The 21,956-nt window shown below is 32.2% G+C and overlaps 1 protein-coding gene across 13 annotated transcripts in view; it reads left to right on the top strand.

Moving 5' to 3' along the window:
* Positions 1–21,956, top strand: part of PPFIA2 (PPFI scaffold protein A2) — a 441,105-nt gene that overhangs the window by 319,555 nt on the left and 99,594 nt on the right. For 12 of the 13 annotated variants that reach the window (XM_020287953.2, XM_076007132.1, XM_020287957.2 and 9 more), the window contains 6 exons: positions 7,387–7,533; positions 8,558–8,692; positions 14,576–14,659; positions 14,920–15,051; positions 16,601–16,663; positions 20,558–20,649. In XM_020287953.2, coding sequence (XP_020143542.1) covers positions 7,387–7,533; positions 8,558–8,692; positions 14,576–14,659; positions 14,920–15,051; positions 16,601–16,663; positions 20,558–20,649 — 653 coding nt within the window. Of the gene's footprint in view, positions 1–7,386; positions 7,534–8,557; positions 8,693–11,699; positions 14,149–14,575; positions 14,660–14,919; positions 15,052–16,600; positions 16,664–20,557; positions 20,650–21,956 lie in introns of those variants that run through there. The other variant, XM_076007137.1, reaches the window with a different exon arrangement.

A 21,956-nucleotide genomic window follows, 5' to 3' on the forward strand; every position in this document is an offset into this window, starting at 1 on the left:
GGACTATTATAATAGCGTCCTAACTGGTCTTTCTGCTTTTGCCTTCAGCTCGCCTTAGTTTATACTCAATACAGCAGCCTGAGTAGCCTGCCTGAGTCAGCTCATGTCACTTTTCTGCTTAAAATTTTTAGTGGATAACTATTCTACTTACAGTAATATCAAAGTCCTTGCAGTGGTCTATAAGCCACAGATAATCTCTACTACCATCCTCCTCATTTTTTGGAGATGATCTCCTACTCTCCCATCCTAGCCCACTCTATTCAGTTGCCATTTAAGTAACGTGGGCTTATTTTGTTGCATTTTCTTTTCCCTCTGCCTTTTCCTCACATACACTCTCCTTCTTCTTTCATTTATTTATCCCATAGCACTTAGTGTCATCTGACACAACATATATTTTACTGATTTACTTGTTTCTATTTTTATTTTTTTTTCTTGCCATCAAATTGGTACTGATTTACTTGTTTATTATATGCTTCCATCCCTAATTGTACACAAAGATTCATAAGGACTGGGATTTTTTATTTTGTTTTGTTTTGTTCACTGTTCTCTTCTAATCACCTACACAGCTATTAAGTGTATAATAGGCACTCGAAAAAAATCTTTTTTGAAAGAATGGATATTTGTGTTTACAATAAGCACATATCAGAAGGCATTAATGTTATCAGAAAATGTCCTAAAACAAGGTCTACTATCTCAAAAAAAATAATAATAGATGATCCATGAAATGGTGGACTATTCCACTTCAGCACAGATAATGAAACAATGGTGTATGAATTAATAGTTCATGGATACATCTCTTCACTCGTCCTCACAACCCAAACTCAGAGAATTTATAAAGCAAATGACGTTTAACCCCTCTTCTATATCACTATTAAGGAATCACTAGGATTTCTGGCTATCAAATCACTAGGTCCACTTCTTGATCTTTTGTTCATTCTGAATTTCATCATTCTTTTAGTTCAGGAGAGTCAGCTGTTAATTTTAGCACTCACCTACTCTATCCATGCTTATCTAAACCATTGTTAAAGACAGAGACCAGTATCTCCAGCTCCCCCTTCCTTGTTTCCCATTTAAAAATAACTCCTTGATACTAACAGTGTCTGGATGTAGGTGACAAAAAGCTCAGTCAGATGGAAAATGCCAGTCCTCTGATGCCAGTGCTCTTTATTAGGAATCCATTCTAATGGGTAAGGCATTCTCCTTTCACAAAGAAGTCTTTCAAAATACAGCTTTTCTTATCAGCTCCATAATTTCTATGTAATTATATTTTAGAAGAGTTTCATGAGAAAGGAATATGCCTTATCATCCACCTTTGAAGGGAAGTTGCAAACACAAATGTTTTCAGAGCCAGGCAGGCAATATAAATGTGTGAAGTGCCAGGTGCAAGACAGTAGGAAGTGACAGAGATGATAAGACCTGTGAAAGGAGCCTATACTCAGACTGCCTTTCTGGATGCATCACGTTTTTTATATATATACACACACACACATGCACACACAACACTGGGAGGTGTGAATAAAATATTACTGAAAGACTCAGATCTCAAGCTACAGGCCCCTGGTTTGCTAAGGATTTTTAAAGGAACAATAACATGTGAAAACTATTATAGGTGCATTATATTTAATTTCTCTAATTCCTGCCCTAGAGAGAAAGTACTTATTATTATTATCCCCATTTTTCTCAAATGAGAACCCCAAGGCTTAGTGAGGTGAAGTGACTTGCCCAAAGACTATTATACACTGTCCTGTCCCCAAGCACCAACAAGAAACAAGATTGGTCTTCCATAAAACCTATGCTTCTTACAGTATGAACTGCTTCCCAAATCAGCACAATATAATGGTGACTATCATAAAAATTCAGCTTCAATATAACTGCCCCTTAAATAATCAATCTTTTGGTTATTCTTTCCAATAAGCAAGAAGATGTGAAAAATCATCTTATAAAAGAAGAACTTATAAAAGATATTACTTACTCATACTCAAAGCCCCATATTCTGCTTTTATTTTCCTGAATAATATGTTACTGGGTTGTGGTCACACAAATTCTACTTTAAAGTTTCCAAGTAGAAAAAAAAGTCAATTTTTCTTGGTACTCCTTTAGCATTGCTAGCTCAGTATGATTTATATATTGGGCAGGTGGTAAGTGTTGAATTAATTAAGGAAAAAAATAGGGAATAGGAAAAAACAAGTCTATAATTAAAGAAACAAAATGTATTTTTCTTTGTATTTGAGGATAATCTAATAGATCTAACAAGATTTTTATAATTATATTCCATTAGTGGTTTCAGAATATATTATTATAATTTTTCTTTGTCAAAAAAGAAATCTATCCAAAATTTACTTTCATTTGAAGTTTCATCTTGAAAAAAATTTTCTTAAATTGATTTTGACCTGTTAGAGTAGGTAAGCTGGACTAAAGCTAGACAAAATAAACAAAAATAAGCAATCTAATAAAAGTAGCTTAGCATTCTACTTATTTTTATTATATATATATATATATATATATATATATATATATTTTTATTTTAGCATATGGGTGGGTACAAATATTTAGGTTACATATATTGCCTTTGCCCCACCTGAGTTAGAGCTTTAATGTCTAACCCCTATACGGTGCACGCCACACCCATTAGTTGTGAATATTCCCATCCCCTCCGCCCCCCTCCCACCTGCCTGAGACCTGATAAATGTTACTACCATATGTGCACATAAATGTTAATCAGTTAATACTAATTTGATGGTGAGTAAATGTGGTGGTTTTTTTCCCACTCTTATGATACTTCCCTTAGTAGAATAGGTGCCAGCTCTCTACTTTTTTTTTTAGCATATTATGGGGGTACAAGTGTTAAAGTTATGTATATTGCCCATGCCCCACTCCCCCCTCGAGTAAGAGCTTCAAGCATGTCTATCCACCAAATGTTGCATATCTTACTGGTTGTGTTTGTACATACCCATCCCATCCTCTCCCCTCCCACCTGCCTGACACCTGATAAATGTTATTCCTATATGTCCACTTAGGTGTTGATCTGTTAATACCAATTTTCTGGTGAGTACATGTGGTGCTTGTTTTTCCATTCTTGAGATATTTCACTTAGTAGAATGGGTTCCAGCTCTATCCAGGAATATACAAGAGGTGCCATATCACTATTGTTTCTTAAAGCTGAGTAGTACTCCATGGTATAAAACCCGCTTATCTTTCCAACTTCCTATTAAAAGATCTTCAAAATTTCAGTGTGTGATTAAATGAATTAATACTATCAATTTTGTCTCTTCTATTATTTGAAACATGTAGTTATATTTTTTACTCCCTTAGATGTCAGCTACTATAGAGTTATGTGTATTAGATATAATAAAATTCAATTTATGCATAAACTTTAGGTCAACAGATCATTAAATCTTTATTTTTTCCCTCATATTTTTAGTTTGCAGTTTTTAGGGACTTGAAAAAGCTTCCTTTTTTAGAATTAAATAACACAGAAGGAAAAGCTATTTCTCTGACTTGTAAATTCAAAATTTATTTCTGGCAACACAGCCTGCAGTTAAAAATTGAATCTCCCACATAAATCCCTAAATCAAAAATGCATAAAAATTGTGTATGATGATTCCTGCATGTAATGTATGCCATAGAATTAGATGAGCTAAATGTGGACATAATAGTAATTAATAATTTTAGAAAAACAGCTATTATTTATTGAGGATATGTTCTACATGAGGCACCATACAAAGCACTTATGTTACCTAATTCTTAACAACATTATATGGCAGGTATTATTAATAGTATCCTAACCAAACAAAATATATGAAGAAGGTGAAGCATAGTAAAGGTAAACAACATTTATCTGTGACAACAGTTAATAATTGTCATAAACTAGGATTTGGAGAAAGTATGTACTATGCTAATGCTCGTGTTTTTGAAGAGTTTCATGGTAGATATGTTACTTTTTAATTAATTTTAGTTTTTATATATACATAATTTTTCAAAGTCAAATAATGTCAAGAAAGTACATATGTAAACACAAAAACACACACATCCCTTGCCTAATTCTCACCTCGTGTTTTCACCCCATTTCCCTGAGATTGTTAATTTCAACCCTTTTATCCATTAGTTTTGATATTGTTTCTCTTATTGTTTCTCTTATTTAAACCTAATCTCTGTCTTGCTAGTATATTAGATGAAGACTACCTATTTTATTCCTTCCCTTACTTTCTCTTCCTCTCATCCTTCTATTATAGTTATCTCAAAATCACATTCAGTGTTACCATTTTAATGGTTTCTGTTTTTCCAGGATCTTATTAATTACCTGAGATTTTAACTTGCTTATTTATTTTTTAAGTTATTGTAAATCTACTCATATTCTCTAAGAGTTTGTTAAAATTTCTTTCAAGTCAATTATAGTCAAAGGTCAGGCAAAAAGATAACTTACCATTCTCATTTTTATGTTCTTAGAATCCCCCTTTTTTTCTTTTGCCTTCCCTCCTGTGATCTGTACCAGTTTCTTTGTAGGCCAATTTCACTTTTTCAGTTGTTCTTATGGAATTTACCCCTATCATCACCTTGAAAATCCAGGAGAAAAAAAGTGATTGATGTCCCTAAAGAAGAAAAAGCATAGAACCCTGAGGAAAGATAATGACTAACCTCTGGGAGAAGGTAGAACATTTGTTATAAATTGAAAGCTAGAAGTTATGGATTTGTGTGCATGTGGTTAAAATTCCAGGTGGTGGTGAGAGAAGGACTATCCATTGAAAGGCTTCTATTTATTTTGGAAGATTGGAAGAAAGGTTATCTGCATTGTAACTAAAGAAGGACTGGCTCCAGACCCAGGAGGAGAATGATGAAAGGATTGAGTAGAAGTAAATGATCAAATGAATCTGGATATTAATATATGGAAGCTACCATGATTTCCTTGATTCTAGGCTCCTTATATAAAGACACTACCCACATTCTCAGGAGACCATTCCAGACCCATGAGGCTTACTTCTACAGCTAATTTCCTCCCATCTTGTCAGTAAAGTAGGTTATCAATCTAGCAATAAATTTTCATGCAAGCTGTTAGTAAGGTAAAATCATCTCCATATTATTATCTATAAATTAGAGTGTTTACAATATCAATGCCTTTGGGGACTTGTTCATAAATTCTTTCCCTCGGCCAATGTCCATAAGAGTTTTCCAACATTTTCTTCTAGAATTCTTATAGTTTCATGCCTTGGGCTTAATTCTTTTATCCACCATGAGTTAATTTTTTTGAGAGGTGAGAGGTGCAGATCATGTTTCAGTCTTCTACACGTGGCTACCTAATTTTCCCAGCACCATTTACTGAATAAGGATTCTTTTCTCCAGTGTATGTTTTTGTCTGCTTTGCCAAAGATGAGATGGCTATATGAGGATGGTTTTATATCTGGGTTCTCAGTTCTGTTCCATTAGTCTATGTGTCTGTTCTTATGCCAGTAATATGCTGTTTTAGTTACTATAACCTTGTAGTATAGTTTGAAGTCTGGTAAATTGATGCCTCCAAATTTGTTCTTTTTGCTTAAGAATGCTTTTGCTATATGGCATCTTTTCTGGTTTCATACGAAGCATAGATTATTTTTTCTAAATCTGTAAAAAAGGATGTTAGTATTTTAATAGGGATTGTATTGAATCTGTAGATCATTTTGGGTAGTATAGACAGTTTAACAATGTTGATTCTACTGAGCCATGAGCATGATATAGTTTTCCAACCCCAAAGGCAATCACAGCAATCATAAAAATAAATAAATGGGACCTGATCAAATTTAAAAACTTCTGCATGGCCAAAGAAACTATCAACAGAGAGCAAAAAGACAACCTACAGAGTGGGAGAAAATATTTGCATGCTACATATCTGATAAAGGGCTGATAACTAGAATTTATACAAAGCTCAGAAAAATCAGCAAGAAAAAACATCAAACAAAAGTGGGCAAAGGACATGAACAGAAACTTTTTAAAAGAAGACAGAATAATGGCCAATAAACATGAAAAATGCTCAACATCTCTAATCATTAGGGAAATGCAAATCAAAACCACAACGAGATATCACTTAACTACAGTGAGAATGGCTTTTATCAAAAAGTCCCAAAACAATAAATGTTGGCATGGATGCAGAGAGATAAGAACACTCATACACTCCTGGTGGGACGGCAAACTACTACAACCTCTGTTGAAAGTAATATGGAGATAACTCAAAGAACTAAAAATAAAACTACCATTTGATCCAGCAACCCCATTACTGGGCACCTAACCAAAAGAACAAAAGACATTCTATGAAAAAGACATCTACATTCAAATGTTTACAGCAGCACAATTCACAATTGCAAAGATGTGAAAACAACCCAAGTGCTCATCAATACATGAGCGGATTAAGAAAATGTGATATATGTATATCATAAAGTTCTACTCAGTTACAAAAAACAATGGTGATCTAGTACCTCTTGTATTATCCTGGATAGAGCTGGAGCCCATTCTACTAAGTGAAGTATCACAAGAATGGAAAAACAAGCACCACATGCACTAACCGTCAAGTTGGTATTAACTGATGGACGCTTCTGTGTGCATATGGGAGTAGCATTCATCAGGTGTCAGGCCGGTGGTGGGGGGAAGAGGGGATGGGTATATTCACACCTAATGGGTGTGGTGCACACCCTCTGGGGGATGGACATTCTTGAAGCTCTGACTCAGGTGGGGTAAAGGCAATATATGTAACCTAAACATTTGTACCCCTGTTATATGCTGAAATAAAAAGAAAAAAATAAAATAAAATACCAATTCCATGATTCTCTTCATTTGCACTAATAGGTATTTCTTTCCTATAGTTATGTATTCATTGACTTCTCTAAAATCATATTTAATCAAAAGTATACAGCAGAGGAAATGGTTAAGTTCTTAAGTCAATTAGTAAATTCATTATTAATATGATTCAAATATATCATTTTTTAGCCTACTCTTTTAACTGCTGAGTCACTCTTTCTTATGTGGGAAAGTGAGAATAAGGATGGTATTTGTTGCCTATTATTTGAAAATTGATTTGCACTTTAGAACTGTAGCCACCATTTTAACAATAACGATTTGCAACTCTACCTGCAATTGTACTTGTTTTTACTGCTCGTTAAGCGCTTCTTTTCTAAAGATGCCAATTCTACAGAAGAGAGTTTCAAAATATACTCCATTGCATTTTCAGGGAGCAGAATGTTTTTGGTAAACCCATGATGCAAGAAGAGTTTAGACTGATAAATCAGGAAAACTTATATGAAATCTTGCATTCCTTCCATGAAAAGAAAGGAATAGTTTTTATATCTTCCTATTTTACTTAAATAGCAAGACAATACATTAAATTATCTAAGAATCTAATTTGACTTTTTATTTTAATTGTAGGCCATGGCACAGAAGGAAGATATGGAAGAAAGAATCACGACCCTTGAGAAACGTTACCTCAGTGCTCAGAGAGAATCTACCTCCATACATGACATGAATGATAAACTAGAAAATGAGCTGGCAAATAAAGAGGCCATCTTACGGCAGGTTTAGTATCACTGTCTTGCTTTTGTTCTGGTCCGTATATGCGTTCTCACCATTCTCATAAAACATGGGTAAATAAAATAGAGTGTTTCTTGGCGAATGAGTGATTAATCATTCTCTAAAGTTTAGAATTCTCTAAACAAATATGCTTTTCAGTATGAAATTTACTTTCTAGAAAATTAATGAAATTAATTATCTCAATAGTAATAAAAATGGCTATTTACTTTTGATCTAGACATAAATCAGAAATTGTACTAAACAGTTTACATGTATTACCTCACTTAGTTCTAACCACCGCCTAGGAAGTAGGTACAGTAATTATACTGAGAACACTAAGGTTAAGACACATTAACACTTTCCCCAGGTCACACATCTGGTGAATGACAGAGCCAATAATGTAAAGCTAAGTTTATGGGGCTCTATAGCACGAGTGGAAAAACTATGGACCATGGTTGGCTACCTGCTCTTGTAAATAAATTCTCATTGGAGCATAGCCATGTCCAGTCACTTCGCCATTGTCTATGGCTGCTTTTGAGCTACCACAACAGAGTTGAATAATTTGGACAGAGGCCGTATGATACACAAGGCCTAAAATATTTACTGTCCGTCCCTTACAGAAAAAGTTTTCCAAACTTATCTCTAGAGACTGGACTCTTAATCATCATGCTACATTCCTTCTCCTACTCCTGTATAATTCTATGATTTTCAATATTTTGCTGTTATGGTACATCTGAAGTCTTAGTACTGAGCTATATTCCATTTATTCAAGTTTATACTCATGAGTAATTTCTTTTCTGCTTTGCTGCCAATGGTAAGAGCTTTTCTAATTTTTAATGTGTTGAATTTTACTAAGGAAAATGGATGAGTAATATATGAAACATGACGACAATCATTACTTTGCACATTTAGGTGTGGCAGTGGCTGCTTTTAAATCTAGATTAATGGCTGAGTGCAAAGCCCCAATTGATTGGTGTTTACTATCCTAAATCTGACCCTTTAAGCGTCTCTGCTATCATTCCTATTTCAGATGGAAGAGAAAAACAGACAGTTACAAGAACGTCTTGAGCTAGCTGAGCAAAAGTTGCAGCAGACTATGAGAAAAGCTGAAACCCTACCTGAAGTGGAGGCTGAACTGGCTCAGAGAATTGCTGCCCTAACAAAGGTACTGCACTAAAACAACTAGTCTACCTAAATATACTTGTAGAAACAGTGGCAATCAAAATGGAATTTATAAAGATTTTTTTAGGCTTTGTGAAAATTAAGTTTATTTAATATTTACTATTTAGTCTGTTAATGAATTTTTCTTATTACATACATTTATGCTAACATGAATAATTGATATACAAATGTGATGATCACTTCACCTATTTAAACATTAACGAAACAACCAAAATTTCATGTCATTGTTATAGTTAGTTTTTTATGGTAATAGTTGCACATAATAATCATGGAGATAAACACACAATGATAATGTTATATGTATATAGAGAACATAACAATTTAACAGGTTTCAAACCAATTGTTTGTTATGAGAAGTGTAGGAGATGTCCTACCTTGTTGATTCCATTCTTAGTATGATAAAACTTGTTAGAGGTTTGAAGTTAGAATTACAAAAGTCTGAAATTTAAAGTCATTAGTCAGAAAGGGGTTTTTATAGTTGTAATTTCTTCTGAAAAATTAAAATCAATAATACTCTGAAGAATGTTCAAAATTTTCTGCTGCAATATGATCTTTAGCTTCCACAACTATCTGCATATTTTAGAATATTGCAACCATTATAATGTTAAAAAGGATGGTTCTGACTTCTTATAGTCAAATGGAAATTAGATTGATTTAAAGTGTATATACATGTCAGTAGTATATATTAAAGTCCATTTTGTTACTGAAAGCATTATTGACATTTGATATCAGTTCAAAAATAATCACACATTTTAGATATTACACAATCATTGCTATTTGCTAAGTTTTCTAGGCCACTACAATAGATGAGTATGATAGATATATGGACTTCAAGTTAAAAATTTTAGCATAAAGGATTAGTCCAATCAATTGATGCAGCAATAGAGAAGTCTGCACATACACATCTGCTTTCCTGAAAAAATAAGTAATTAAACATGAACAATAGACTTATCTGCTTATTGGTTAAAATAGGGGAGTTAATCAAGTAATGAAAAGACAAACATTGGACAAAGTAGAACAGGATTAGAAAGCATTGGAATAGTTGGTTGTCTATTAAACAGTGTTGGAGTAACTAGTTAAATAAAATTTTAGTCTGAGCAGGGTAAGATTACAATGTGGGGCCAGGCTCAGTGGCTCATACCTATAATCCCAGCACTTTTGAAGGCCAAGGAAATAAGATCACTTGAGGCATGGAATTTGAGACCAACCTGGGCAACATAGCAAGACCTTCATTTCTACAATTTTTTTAAAAAAAAATTAGCTATGGGTGGGGGCACACACCTGTAGTTCCCGCCACTCGGGAGGCTGAGGTGGGAGGATCACATGAGCCTAGGAGTTTGAGGTTATAATGAGCTATGATTGCACTCCAGCCTGGACAACAGAGTCCATCTCTAACAAATAAAATAAAATAGAAAAGTAAAACATTATAATTTAGATCCTTCTATAGTCACAGACCATGCTAGTAAATCTCTCTGGTAATTTCAGAAATGTTGGTTTCCAATATAAAGGTAAATATGTCATTTAATTTGAAAAATATTCCCTAAATTATATAAAAGTATTTAAACATATTAGTATTATTCATTTTATTTTGCAAACAGATTTTAAATGATTATAACATAAACTAAGATATCCATGTTTAGGCTTTTCTTCTGAGGAATATAAAGAACTTTTATAAGCATATATCTTATTGCATTGCATTATTTTTAGGGAAATTAGATGAGTGACTAAACAAGAAAAATAACTTTAGTAAAATTTTAGCATAAAATAATCATCAGTATTATCCTGACTAAAATACCAGAAAGAAACACAATTTAAAGTTCAGTGAATCATTGCCCCAGATTAATCTTTGGTAAAATGAGAATAAGTTGATATAAAATATAATATTTGACTTATAAGGCTTTAATTTAATACTCTTAAGAATTTTTCACTTAGAATATAAAAAATAACTAGAAATAGGTGTCTTATCTTTTTTGTTCTTCTATTTATTGTCTTGAACTTTATTTATTTATTTTTTTGGCTATATTATCTTTGGCATACAAAATAATTTCCATAGTGGACTCCTACCTAATATCTTGCCAAACTTCCACTGTTTCTGGACCTTTTTGATTTCCTCATTTTCAGAAAATTTTTATTCTTCTTAAATAATAAATGAGAAGAATAATGATGTGGTTTTAGTGTTGGGTGTGTTTTCAATAGGTAAAAGAGAAAAAGCTAGAACTTTTAAAGACCTTTAAAAACTTGTATTTTCAGGCCAGGTACAGTGGCTCATGCATTTAATCCTTTAGTCCCAGCTACTAGGGAGGCTGAGACAGGAGGATTGCTTGAGCCCAGGAGATTGAGGTTGCCATGAGCTAGGCTGACACCATAGCTCTCTAGCCTGGGCAACAGGGTTAGACTCTGTTTCAATAATAATAATAATAACAATAAATGAATAAATACTTGTATTTTTGAAAAATTCATATATTGACTAGAATCAGTCACTTAAGTCTTCAAATGCTATAATTTACTCTTTCTTTTTACCATTTTCTCTCCTCACTGGTTCTATATCAACAATATATATTAGATATACATAACATTTGAGGATCGCTTTCTCACTTGTTCTCCCAAGTTTTTTGTTTTCAACAATTTTGAACTTTTTGTCTTCTGTTCTTAAGACCTTCAGTGACTGTTTTTATAACCTGCTTTTTTTTTTCAATTTCAACTTGTTTTCAAGACTTTACTATTATTGGTCATCATAGTATTTTTCTACTTCTTAACATTTTTGACTATTCACTAAAATAAAAAGATTTCTGCTTAGCTTAGGCCTCCCTCCTATATTTTGAGTGCTATTTTTAACCCTTTGAATACTTTATTTGGTCTATATATACTTTTTTCTACTTTTACTATCTGCTGCTTTTATTTTTCTTCTTTTTATGCCCATCTTTTTAACTTTAATTTTTTCTCCATTTCTGAGCAACTTCATGCTCTTCTCAAAACCATTTATGCTTATAGTTTATTCTAAAATTTTAGCTCATTTGAAATTTTCCTGTATCACATCAAAGAGCAAAATCAAGATAAACTCAGTTTCTCATTTAGTAGTATAAAAACTGCAAACTGTTTCTGTGTGGTTTTTGTATTTACACCATTGCTGAAACTGTAGTCTTCATATAGATTATATAAACATAAATAAGTAGTTTGTTGAAAATTGGTCCCAATATTTATTGTTTAGAAATGATGTCTCAATTTACTCTTTGATTGACAAGGCTTTCTTTTCTTCTTCTTGTGTTTGTGTGTGGGGGGGCATGTGGGTGTAGGTGAAGCTTATTTAAAGCTTTTAGAAAGTCAGAATTATTGATTATTGATTAATGGCTATGGATAAAATTACAAATTTGCTTTGGCAAGTTTGTAATAATTAACCAATAAAGAGTATTTTGGGATCCTAATCTTATGATTTAGTATGTCTACTTCTTTAATTAAAATGCATATTCCCTCATCAAGGACATAATTCATCTTGAATTTCATGGAGTATTTTATTCACTTTTAGTACCAATAAGATGTATCGGCAATAGTAATTTAGACAGAACAGAATTCTTATCTTATTGTCACAGTTTTGGTGTATTTTGTATGTTTTTGGTGTTGGGTGTGTTTTTAATCAGTAAGACAGAAAGGGGTAGACGTTATAAAGATATTTAAAAACTTGTATTTTTGAAATATTCGTGTCTTGACTATCTTGTGTCATTAATTTTGATATCACTAACTGCCTGTGAAAATGTACTTTGAAGAATTACAGATACATTTATGAATTTATATAATTTCAACAACATTTTGACCTATTTACTGCATTCTTAATAGAAATCTAAATTGTAGATGATATTATAAAACCATTTCATGGCATTTGGGGACCATGTTCACTTTCTGTGATGTATGCTTTGGAAATTTCAGGAAGACATGGGGGAAAGAAGTTGGTTATTTGTTATTTCTTTATTATTTTACACATTCATGAAATAAGACTATCAGAGGGAAAGCCTTGCAAAATGTATAAATATTGAGTATAATTTGCATAAGCATACAAGATTTGAAATGTTAAATGTTTATTTCATAGAATAGATTGGAATTTGTTGCATAAAATAGTACATATGCTTCTGAATTGATACATGAATAGGTTACTATTTCTTTTCAGTTACTGCATGACATATTTATATATAATTCTATATTATAATAAAGTAAGTTTCACTGTTTTAGAATGAACCTATATAAAATGTGATAGAATATGCTCTGGAGTTAAAATTTGTAGTCCTGTAGGGTTGTTTTGATGTTATAATTATGTAACTTGCCATTATAATTTAAATGTTGATGTAACTTTATATGTAATCCTTGCATAACATACTAATACAAGTCAGCTATCAGCAATGTCACATGTGTTGAACACTCTGCACTTGTGGTAAACTGACAGTCACCTCCAAGACATGTAACTAACCTTGGCACTGGGCAAACATAAGCTCACAAAGGCACTGTGCTGCCTATTCACTTTTGGGCACTATTTTGTTTCCACAGCAACAAATCAATGCAGAAACGGTTTTGGAGTGGTACTTAGTATCATTTAGGAGAGTTCACAGACAAGTTTTCTTGCCTTCACGGTATTATGGTCACCTTGATAATCTGAGGACTTTTAACCATTTTCATTTAAAATTTCGAATTAAACCTATATCTGAGACTAGGCCATTTGGTTCTAGACCAATGACCATAAATGGGCATTCAGAGACCAGATGTCCTTTCATAAGTTTTCCAGTGTTGCTGAGGAAACTCAATCTTGCTGAAATTGGGGAACACCCATAATAATTAACCCTGTGTCTTTGTTCGTTCTCTGATTTCTATAGAGTAGGGCTTTTAATAAATTTTGTTCCAAATTTATGATACCTGAGTCATTGCCTAGCACACTCCTCAACATTAAGATACATTGTTTCCATTATTTTAAGTAACATAAACAAACAAACCAAAATACAAACTTTTAACAATCTATCAGAGACATATTCTAGTGTTTGGTTTCCCATAATTCCAATTATCACATGACTCTTTCAGAATTGCTTTAATTCATTCTGTAGTAGTCTTTCATTGGCAACCATCACTAACCTTTCATACCTTAGGTTGATAGCTTTTTATTTTAGCATAATATTGTTTTTCATTTATAACCATCCACTGCATCATGTTCACCAGATATCGGTGTAGTTCTTTCCACATAAAATTCTGTCTATTAAAATATTAAATTTGCTGTCACATTTTTCTTTTAAGCATTCTGTGCTATGTTCTGTTCAGTGTCGGTGTCTTTAGTTCTGATTTTTCAATTTGTCCCTCTCCTTTTCCTTGACTCGTTAGTCTGATCCAACCTCTTCTACCTCATCTGATGATTATCAATATGTTATGGAAGCTAAACTACAAGAAATGATCTCCATACGTAGGAAGGTAGTCCTACTGGACTTTACTTTCTATTGCTAAATAGAATCCATCTAAGTTTTTCTTTTCATTTATAAAAATTATGTTACTTTTATTTATTGATAATCGACCATCTGTGCAGTTCAGTGCTTCAGGAGCTTAAGATTGGACAATGGCAGGTTTGTGTTCAAACCATGCACAGTCTGCATGTTACATTTGGCTGAATTCATTGCTCATAAATAACTCCAATGTTTTGCTGATGCTTGGATGTAACAGGCCTTTGTAGCTGACACATTTCAAGCAATGCTGTTCAGCTGCCTGTTTAAAGAAAGTTTATTTTTTGAAAACTATGTTTGCAGTTGGTAGTAGCTTGCTTTACATTTTATTTCAATTTATTTAGAGGAAAAGAGTTAGCCAAATCTTACATTTCAGGTGCATTCTTCATATTTCTTAACAGGCTGAAGAGAGACATGGAAATATTGAAGAACGTATGAGACATCTAGAAGGTCAACTTGAAGAGAAGAATCAGGAACTTCAAAGAGTATGTATATTAAGAATCACTTCCCCCAATCATCACTTTATGAATCTATGTTCTATGTATAAGAAGAAACTCTTCATTGATTAGGGGCTATATTTAAAATCTATAGGTATGGATTTCAAAGAAAAAAGTTTCCACCAATTTAAGCAAAACAAACATAAAATTAAATCATATTTATTAATAAAGCTAGGAAAACTGTAAAAACAATATCAGTTTTTAAATGGTTTTCCATGTCAAATTTATTTTGTTTTCTCGCATGTAAGGCTAGGCAAAGAGAGAAAATGAATGAGGAGCATAACAAGAGATTATCCGATACTGTTGATAGACTTCTGACTGAATCTAATGAACGCCTACAGCTACACTTAAAGGAAAGAATGGCTGCTCTAGAAGAGAAGGTAAAATGATACAAGGATAAAATCGCATGAATGTTTAGCAATGTTCTTACCATCATGTTTGTTTTATATACTGCTGCAGTCATTGTATTGGTCAGATGATCCATAGTTTTTAAAAATGCATTATATATTTTTAGAAGGGAATGAATAATTTCTATAAAAAGTATGCGATCCATTTTTAAATGAAAAAAAATTGTGTATGATATATAAATCTTTCATATTAGCATGTTCATATGAGGCAAACATATTAAAGTGAACTTTGCTTTTATGATGGAAATATTTTATTTATCCTTCACCTGGTATGCAAAAGAGAGGAGTGATAAGATAAAAATAAATATTTGGGGGAGGTGGGAGCTTGATTTGAACTATTCCTATGTCTCAAGTGACTGAGACATAGAAATTACTATGAGTCTAAAACTCAAAATGTGTGTCAGTTTATAACATCAGTAGAATAAGTATCAATCCCATTAGAGGAGTTAGGAACCCAGTATTTTCAGCTGCATTATTTCAGAAATGGTTCTTCTGTACCGTCTGCAATTTGATTCACAATTACATATGTCTCATTGATAGTTGAAAACTACCAGACCAGCAAGAGTTATGTGAGCTGGTTGCCAATTCGTGAGCATAATCAAAGGTAGGGGCAAAAACTCAGGTGGACATATATGAGTTTTGGAAATTTAAATTGAATGCCAATCACTACTTTAGCTAGACATTTTCTACTATTACATAAAATAAATCAAAATAAGGAAAATATTTCAATGAAATGTTAAAGTAATTATATTAATTTACCCATTAGAAAGTCATAAGGCATTCCTTCTTCCCATACAAATCCAAATGCATGGCCAATAAGAAATTACTACATTCTTTGTTTAATTTTACTTTATAAATTTTAAAATAGCATGCAATTTTATATCATGCTTTGTAATACTATAAGAAAAGTAAAAAAGTTTCAATAACAATACTTTTATGGTAAGGATTTTTTTTTAATTATCTATGATTCAACTTATTTCTATATGCCTTTGTGACACATAACTATTTTTTGAATAGCTAGAATATAATTTTTATTTTTCCAATAATGTAACCATGATTAGAAATTGTTAACTCTATATTTGAAATAGATATATAAAAATAAAATTTTTAAAAATATGATTTTATGATTTCTTCTTTCTTTATGTAATAAAAATGAATTCATCTGAATTCTATATAATGCCTATGACTAAGATTTAGCTTGTTACTCACTTTTTCTTATGTGAAGAATAACCTAATTTTTTCAAATATAAAAAGTAGTCTGAGAAGAGGCAAACAGAAATGGCTTGAAAGATGCTATTTATTTCATTTGTTCACCCAAGTGCCACAAAACAACATTTTCCATTTAAATTGTGTATTTCTTTAAATGTTAAGGTGTCATGTTTAAAGATTCAATTAAAACTTGGTTTCTACGGAAACCACAAAAGGAATCAAAGAAGATTCTTAAGTGATAGAATATCAACGTAAATATTTAAATGTTTTCTGTTTAATTTATTAATTATTTCTTTTATTTTATTTTCTGTAGAATGTTTTAATTCAAGAATCAGAAACTTTCAGAAAGAATCTTGAAGAATCTTTACATGATAAGGTATTATGGAAACTTACATTTTTGCTCATTTTTCTATTTCACACTGATAAATGTTTTGTTGTAAAATAAATTTGATAAAATAGTTTTAGTATGTTATCTTTTTAAAACAATGTTAACTTTTTTATTATACCTACAGAAAAATATACCTACAAACATATGTGTGTGTGTGTGTATATATATATATCTCAACATAAACACACTAAAAATCAGCATTCTGGAAGCTCTTCACACTGAGTTTACAGTCACTACTCTTCCTTTAAAGTGCAATCACTATCTTGACTTGTAATATTTTTAAAAAATACTTTCTCTTTCTTTGTGCTTTATATAAATGGAGTAAAAACATATGCACTAATTTTTGTCTAGTTTGAGATTATTTCAGCAGAAATACATCAAATACCTATTATATGTGAGAATTGTGCTAAGTTTTATATTTGCAAACATGAGCTTAAGTTCCAAAGTAGCTAAAAAATCTAACTGAGAAAAGAGAACACACCTTTGGCAAATCAATAGGATGCAAATAGCAGATGCCTAGTGCCAAATGAGTGATATAAACAAAAAGAGCTACAGGTAGGAAAGATCACTGCTGTGAAGAAGGCTTGAGGGAGGTGGGACTTAGACTAAAGACTTAAGGTAAAGTAGGACACTGCTGCAAGCCTATCAAACACAGTGCATGCAGTATGATCACAGGTGCTTGGTGGAGTGAGGGGGTGACTAGTGAGTGTGATATTTTAATTAACAGACACAATAGTTTGGCTGGAATCAATTATTCTTGTTGTAGGATTATGAGGTAGAAGAGGCAGCTAAGGACCAGATTGTGAAATCTTAAAGTTGTGATTGCTAATATGTGTTTTCCTTCTTCATTAGTCTGTAAAATTCTTGTTAGCAACTTTATCTTATTCAATTAAATAAGATAGCATTGCTAACTTAAGAAGTGATCTATAATTGTATGTTGACAAAAGATAGAAGGCATGGAGAGAGAGAAGGGGAGGAGAGAGAGAATGAAGGAAAGAAAGAGAGAAGGATAGGGAGGGAGGAAGGAAGGGAGGAACGATCTTGCAACAGTATGGCACATAGAAGCTACTAGAGACCAAACATAAAGGAAAGACAGAAAAATTATACATTTAACCTTACTGGATGCTATGTATTATGATGCTTTATATTATGATGTAGCATCCAGTACAATGTATAATTGTATTGTATAATTTACTCTATATAGAGAGTAATTCTCCCAAAGTCAGGGTGTCAACAATCTCTTGACAGATCTATTAGAACAATATAATATGGTGCCTAGAGATAATAGCTGATTCTTTCCAAGGTAATTCACAAAGACTACACAGAGGAAATGACATTTTAATAGGCTCATAAAGACAAATGTGATCTTAACAAATAGAGAAAGGCAGGGAGCCCTAGGTAGAGAATGAATCCTATGCAATAGCACAGAGAAAGCAAAGATGGTTGACTTGATAAATCATCAGAAGTTTGCTGTGACTGGTATGTATTTAAAGAACTAGGTTTTGAGCAGATTGTGAATTTTGGACTTGGTCTTGTTATGCAGTATTATGTTATCCAAAGCTCTGTGTGCTCCTGGCAAGCTCCCCAGAACCCACTCCCCCACCACCTACCCCAACCTTGTAGCTGTCAACAATCTGCCTAAGCAACCAAGAATTCTAATCATTTCATGCTTTGTATCCCTGTTTATGTCAGTCCCTAGAGAAAGTAAATCCCAGGTCATGCTTCATTTCTAAGCTATCATCCTTTATAGCTGAGTACATTCACTAATCTGATTAAATCTACTGTAACTCCTTAAATTTCCATTCAACTAATTATACTTACAGTCAATTATCAGCTAAATTCTCTGTATGCTAAACCTCTTCTCTCATTGTTTCTTCTTAGTGTCTTTATCTCTAAAATTTTAAGTTTCTAGAGCTATCCTTGGATGTATTCTCTCTGTTCAGTCCTGGTGACCTCATCTGATTTCATGTATCTAAACACCATCTATAAATTGAGCAATTCCATCTTTAGATTACCTACTGATCTCTCTTCCCTCCGAGTGCATATATTTTAGCACCAACTCAATATCTTCATTTGGACACCTAGGTATCTGAAATTTAACATGTTAATCTCCCCCATCCCACAGGCAAACACCAAACACCACCACCACCTAATCTAACCACTGCTAGAAGTCTTCTCAGTAAACCACAATTTCAATTACTCTGGTTGAAAAACTTGGAATTTTTCTCAACCATTGTATTTATCTCATACCCAATGTCTGGTCTAATAGCAAATCCTGTTAGTTCTACTATCAAAATCTCACTAAAATCTATCCATTCTCTCCCTAACATTATTCTTGTCCAAGTCATTACTCTTTTGCCTACAGATTTGAAAGGCCTGGAATAATTTTCTTTCTTTGCTGCCTCCTAATCTCCCAATCCCAGTTGACAGTCCATTTCACAGCCATCAGAATAATCATGTCACTTCTCTGCTCATAAGTCCTCCAGTTACTTCCTCCCTCACCAAGAGTAAAAGTCAGAGAGTTTAAAATGGTTTATAGCACTTTCCAGGAATACCTTTCCTGATTTCTGCAATCATACTTTTTAAAATCTATCCTCTACCTGTCTTTCTTACTAACCTCTCCAGTTCAGCTACACCAAATACACCTCCACTAAGAGGCATTTGCACATGCTATTTTTCTATCTGCCATGCCTTTTCCTAAGATATTCCCACTTTTATTCACTCTCTTTATTTAGTTCTTTCCTTGAATATCACTTTATTAGAGAGCCCTTTCATGACTACTCTATTTTATCCTTCCTAATAACATTCTACACTCCCATGCCCCTATTTGGTTATTGTTTGTCATTTCTACAAGATTCTAAATTACATAGGGGCAAAAAATGTGTCTGTTCACTATTGTTTCTTAGGTACCTGCCACTCAAGTGGTACCTAATGGATGTTTGTGGAAATAATGAACAAATGAATTAATAAATTCAATCAGAAACTATTTTTAAGCAAAGAATTTATCTGACCATACTGTATATTTAAATGATATATTTAGCAGAGGAATGTGGGACTGAAGCTGGTAAAAATCATTCAGGAAAAAGGTAAAAAGGGCTCAGAGTAGAATGGTGGTAATGGAAATGAAAACAGCTGATATGAGAAACATCACAAAGTCCACAGGGACAAAAAAGTGTGGTGAAAAAAAAACTATGAGTCAAGTAAAATATTAAGCCCTGGCCACTAAGAAGAGGAAAAACAGCAATAGAAAATTTATAAGGACACTTTTAGACATTTATAACAGTATAAAGTTACAATCCTTAAAAAAAAGTTAAATGCTTACATAAGCATTTATTTAAAAACTATAAATTTGTAAGGAAAAACTTATAATGCTAATCTGAGAAAATTATCAGAAGTACAACTAATTGTGCCAATATCAAGCTGATAATTAGGTTTTTAACTTTTCTAGGTTTTTAACTTTTCTTTAATTAGGTTTTTAACTTTTCTTCTTTATCTTTCAACCCTCTCAGAACAATGGAACTTCTTTACTTGCTTCATAAATAAGACATTTTCTTATTTTTAAAATAAGATATAACTTCTACTCTGCATTTTAAAGTGATGTGTACATAGCTAGTATGATTTTAATATTCTCATAAATTTTCAAAGATTGAGGATTAGTGAATACAAGGAATGCAGATTAATTTTTATTGACTTCTGCTGTTCACATTTTCATTACAAGGGAAAAATTTAGGCATATTTTCTTATAATGTCTTATTATCTTTTGTAAGAATATATCCACCAATTTTTCCTTTTATAAAAGCCATTAAGCTTGATTTGTCATAATTGTATCTTGGAATTATTGGCATATGCCTATCATCTGAGTAATACTTTTTTGATTTTTAGGAAAGATTAGCAGAAGAAATTGAAAAGCTGAGATCTGAACTTGACCAATTGAAAATGAGAACTGGCTCTTTAATTGAACCCACAATATCAAGGTAACATTAAATTCAAATTTATCTATAGTTCAGTAGAAATCAGTATGAATTCCCTTATGCTTTCATATATGAACTATAGTCAATCAGTATCTCTTATTGCTGAGTAGTCATTACTGTATTTTCACTCTTTATTGACTTATAGTTCCTACATTCAAAAATAGCTTCCTAATTTAGAAATAGTTTCTGAAGATGTTCTATAAAAATTTAAATCACTACCTTTTTACCCTGCATTTAATTATGCAGATAGAAGTATGTAAGATTCTTAAATGAAGAAATTGAATTATATATAAGAAGATTGCATCTCATTCCAAGAAGAGGCATCAGACCTTTTCTCTACCTGTGTTCAATGCAGAAATTGAACTCTACATAAAATTTTCTTTATATGTGGTCAATTCGGAAGCATGCAGAAATATTTCCAATGCTTAATGTGACTGTAAAACTATTGTTAATTAAAGTCACTTAGCATCTACCCATTAAAGTAGTTGCAAGTAAAAATGGAAAGAGAAATTAAATATGAAAAAAAATTCAAATAAATTTAGGTATAGTCACATATTTTGGCTCACTACCTCTTCTTAAAATAAAGAAGCAAAGGATGGCTGTTTATTTGGCAGATAGATAGATCTGTATGTTAATAATTTACATAATTTTCTTTTGTGCTTAAGGCCTTTTATCTAAAGTTTTTTAGAAACTCTAGAGGAATTCACTAATTTAATCATGTATTAACTACACAACCCAGAATCATAGCAGCTGTTTGAAAATTTTGAACACCACAGGCTTTTAGAAGTCTATCTTTCTTGGTCTTTATGTTCATCTTAAAAATGTTAACTCCACAAGAACAAAAGCATGTGTTCGTTTTGATAACTACTATAATCTCAGCACCTAAAAAACTACCTGGCATATAGTATGTTCTCAATAAATATTATTAAATGAAATAATGAGTATATGATAAAGCATTTTTCAGATGCTTGTGCAAAAATTCAAATAAAAATTTTGAAGTATTTTATACTCTTTAATATAAATATAAGTAAAAACAATATTCCATATTTTGAGTATTTTTGTACTCAATTCAGTGTGAGAAACAGTTCTGTAGGCATAAAAACACTCAAAGAATTTTTAAATATATATGTCATTAATTCAGAAAATCATGTTTATTTTTCACATTTTAAAAATTCTGATTTATATGTTCGAACTGAAAATATTATTTCAGTGATATGTACTCACATGGTGATGATGATGATGATGATGATGATGATGATGATGATGATGATGATGGAGAAGGAGAAGATTTAATGAAATATCAGAGGAGT

This window comes from Microcebus murinus, chromosome 10, assembly GCF_040939455.1.
Source record: "Microcebus murinus isolate Inina chromosome 10, M.murinus_Inina_mat1.0, whole genome shotgun sequence".
NCBI lineage: Eukaryota > Metazoa > Chordata > Mammalia > Primates > Cheirogaleidae > Microcebus > Microcebus murinus.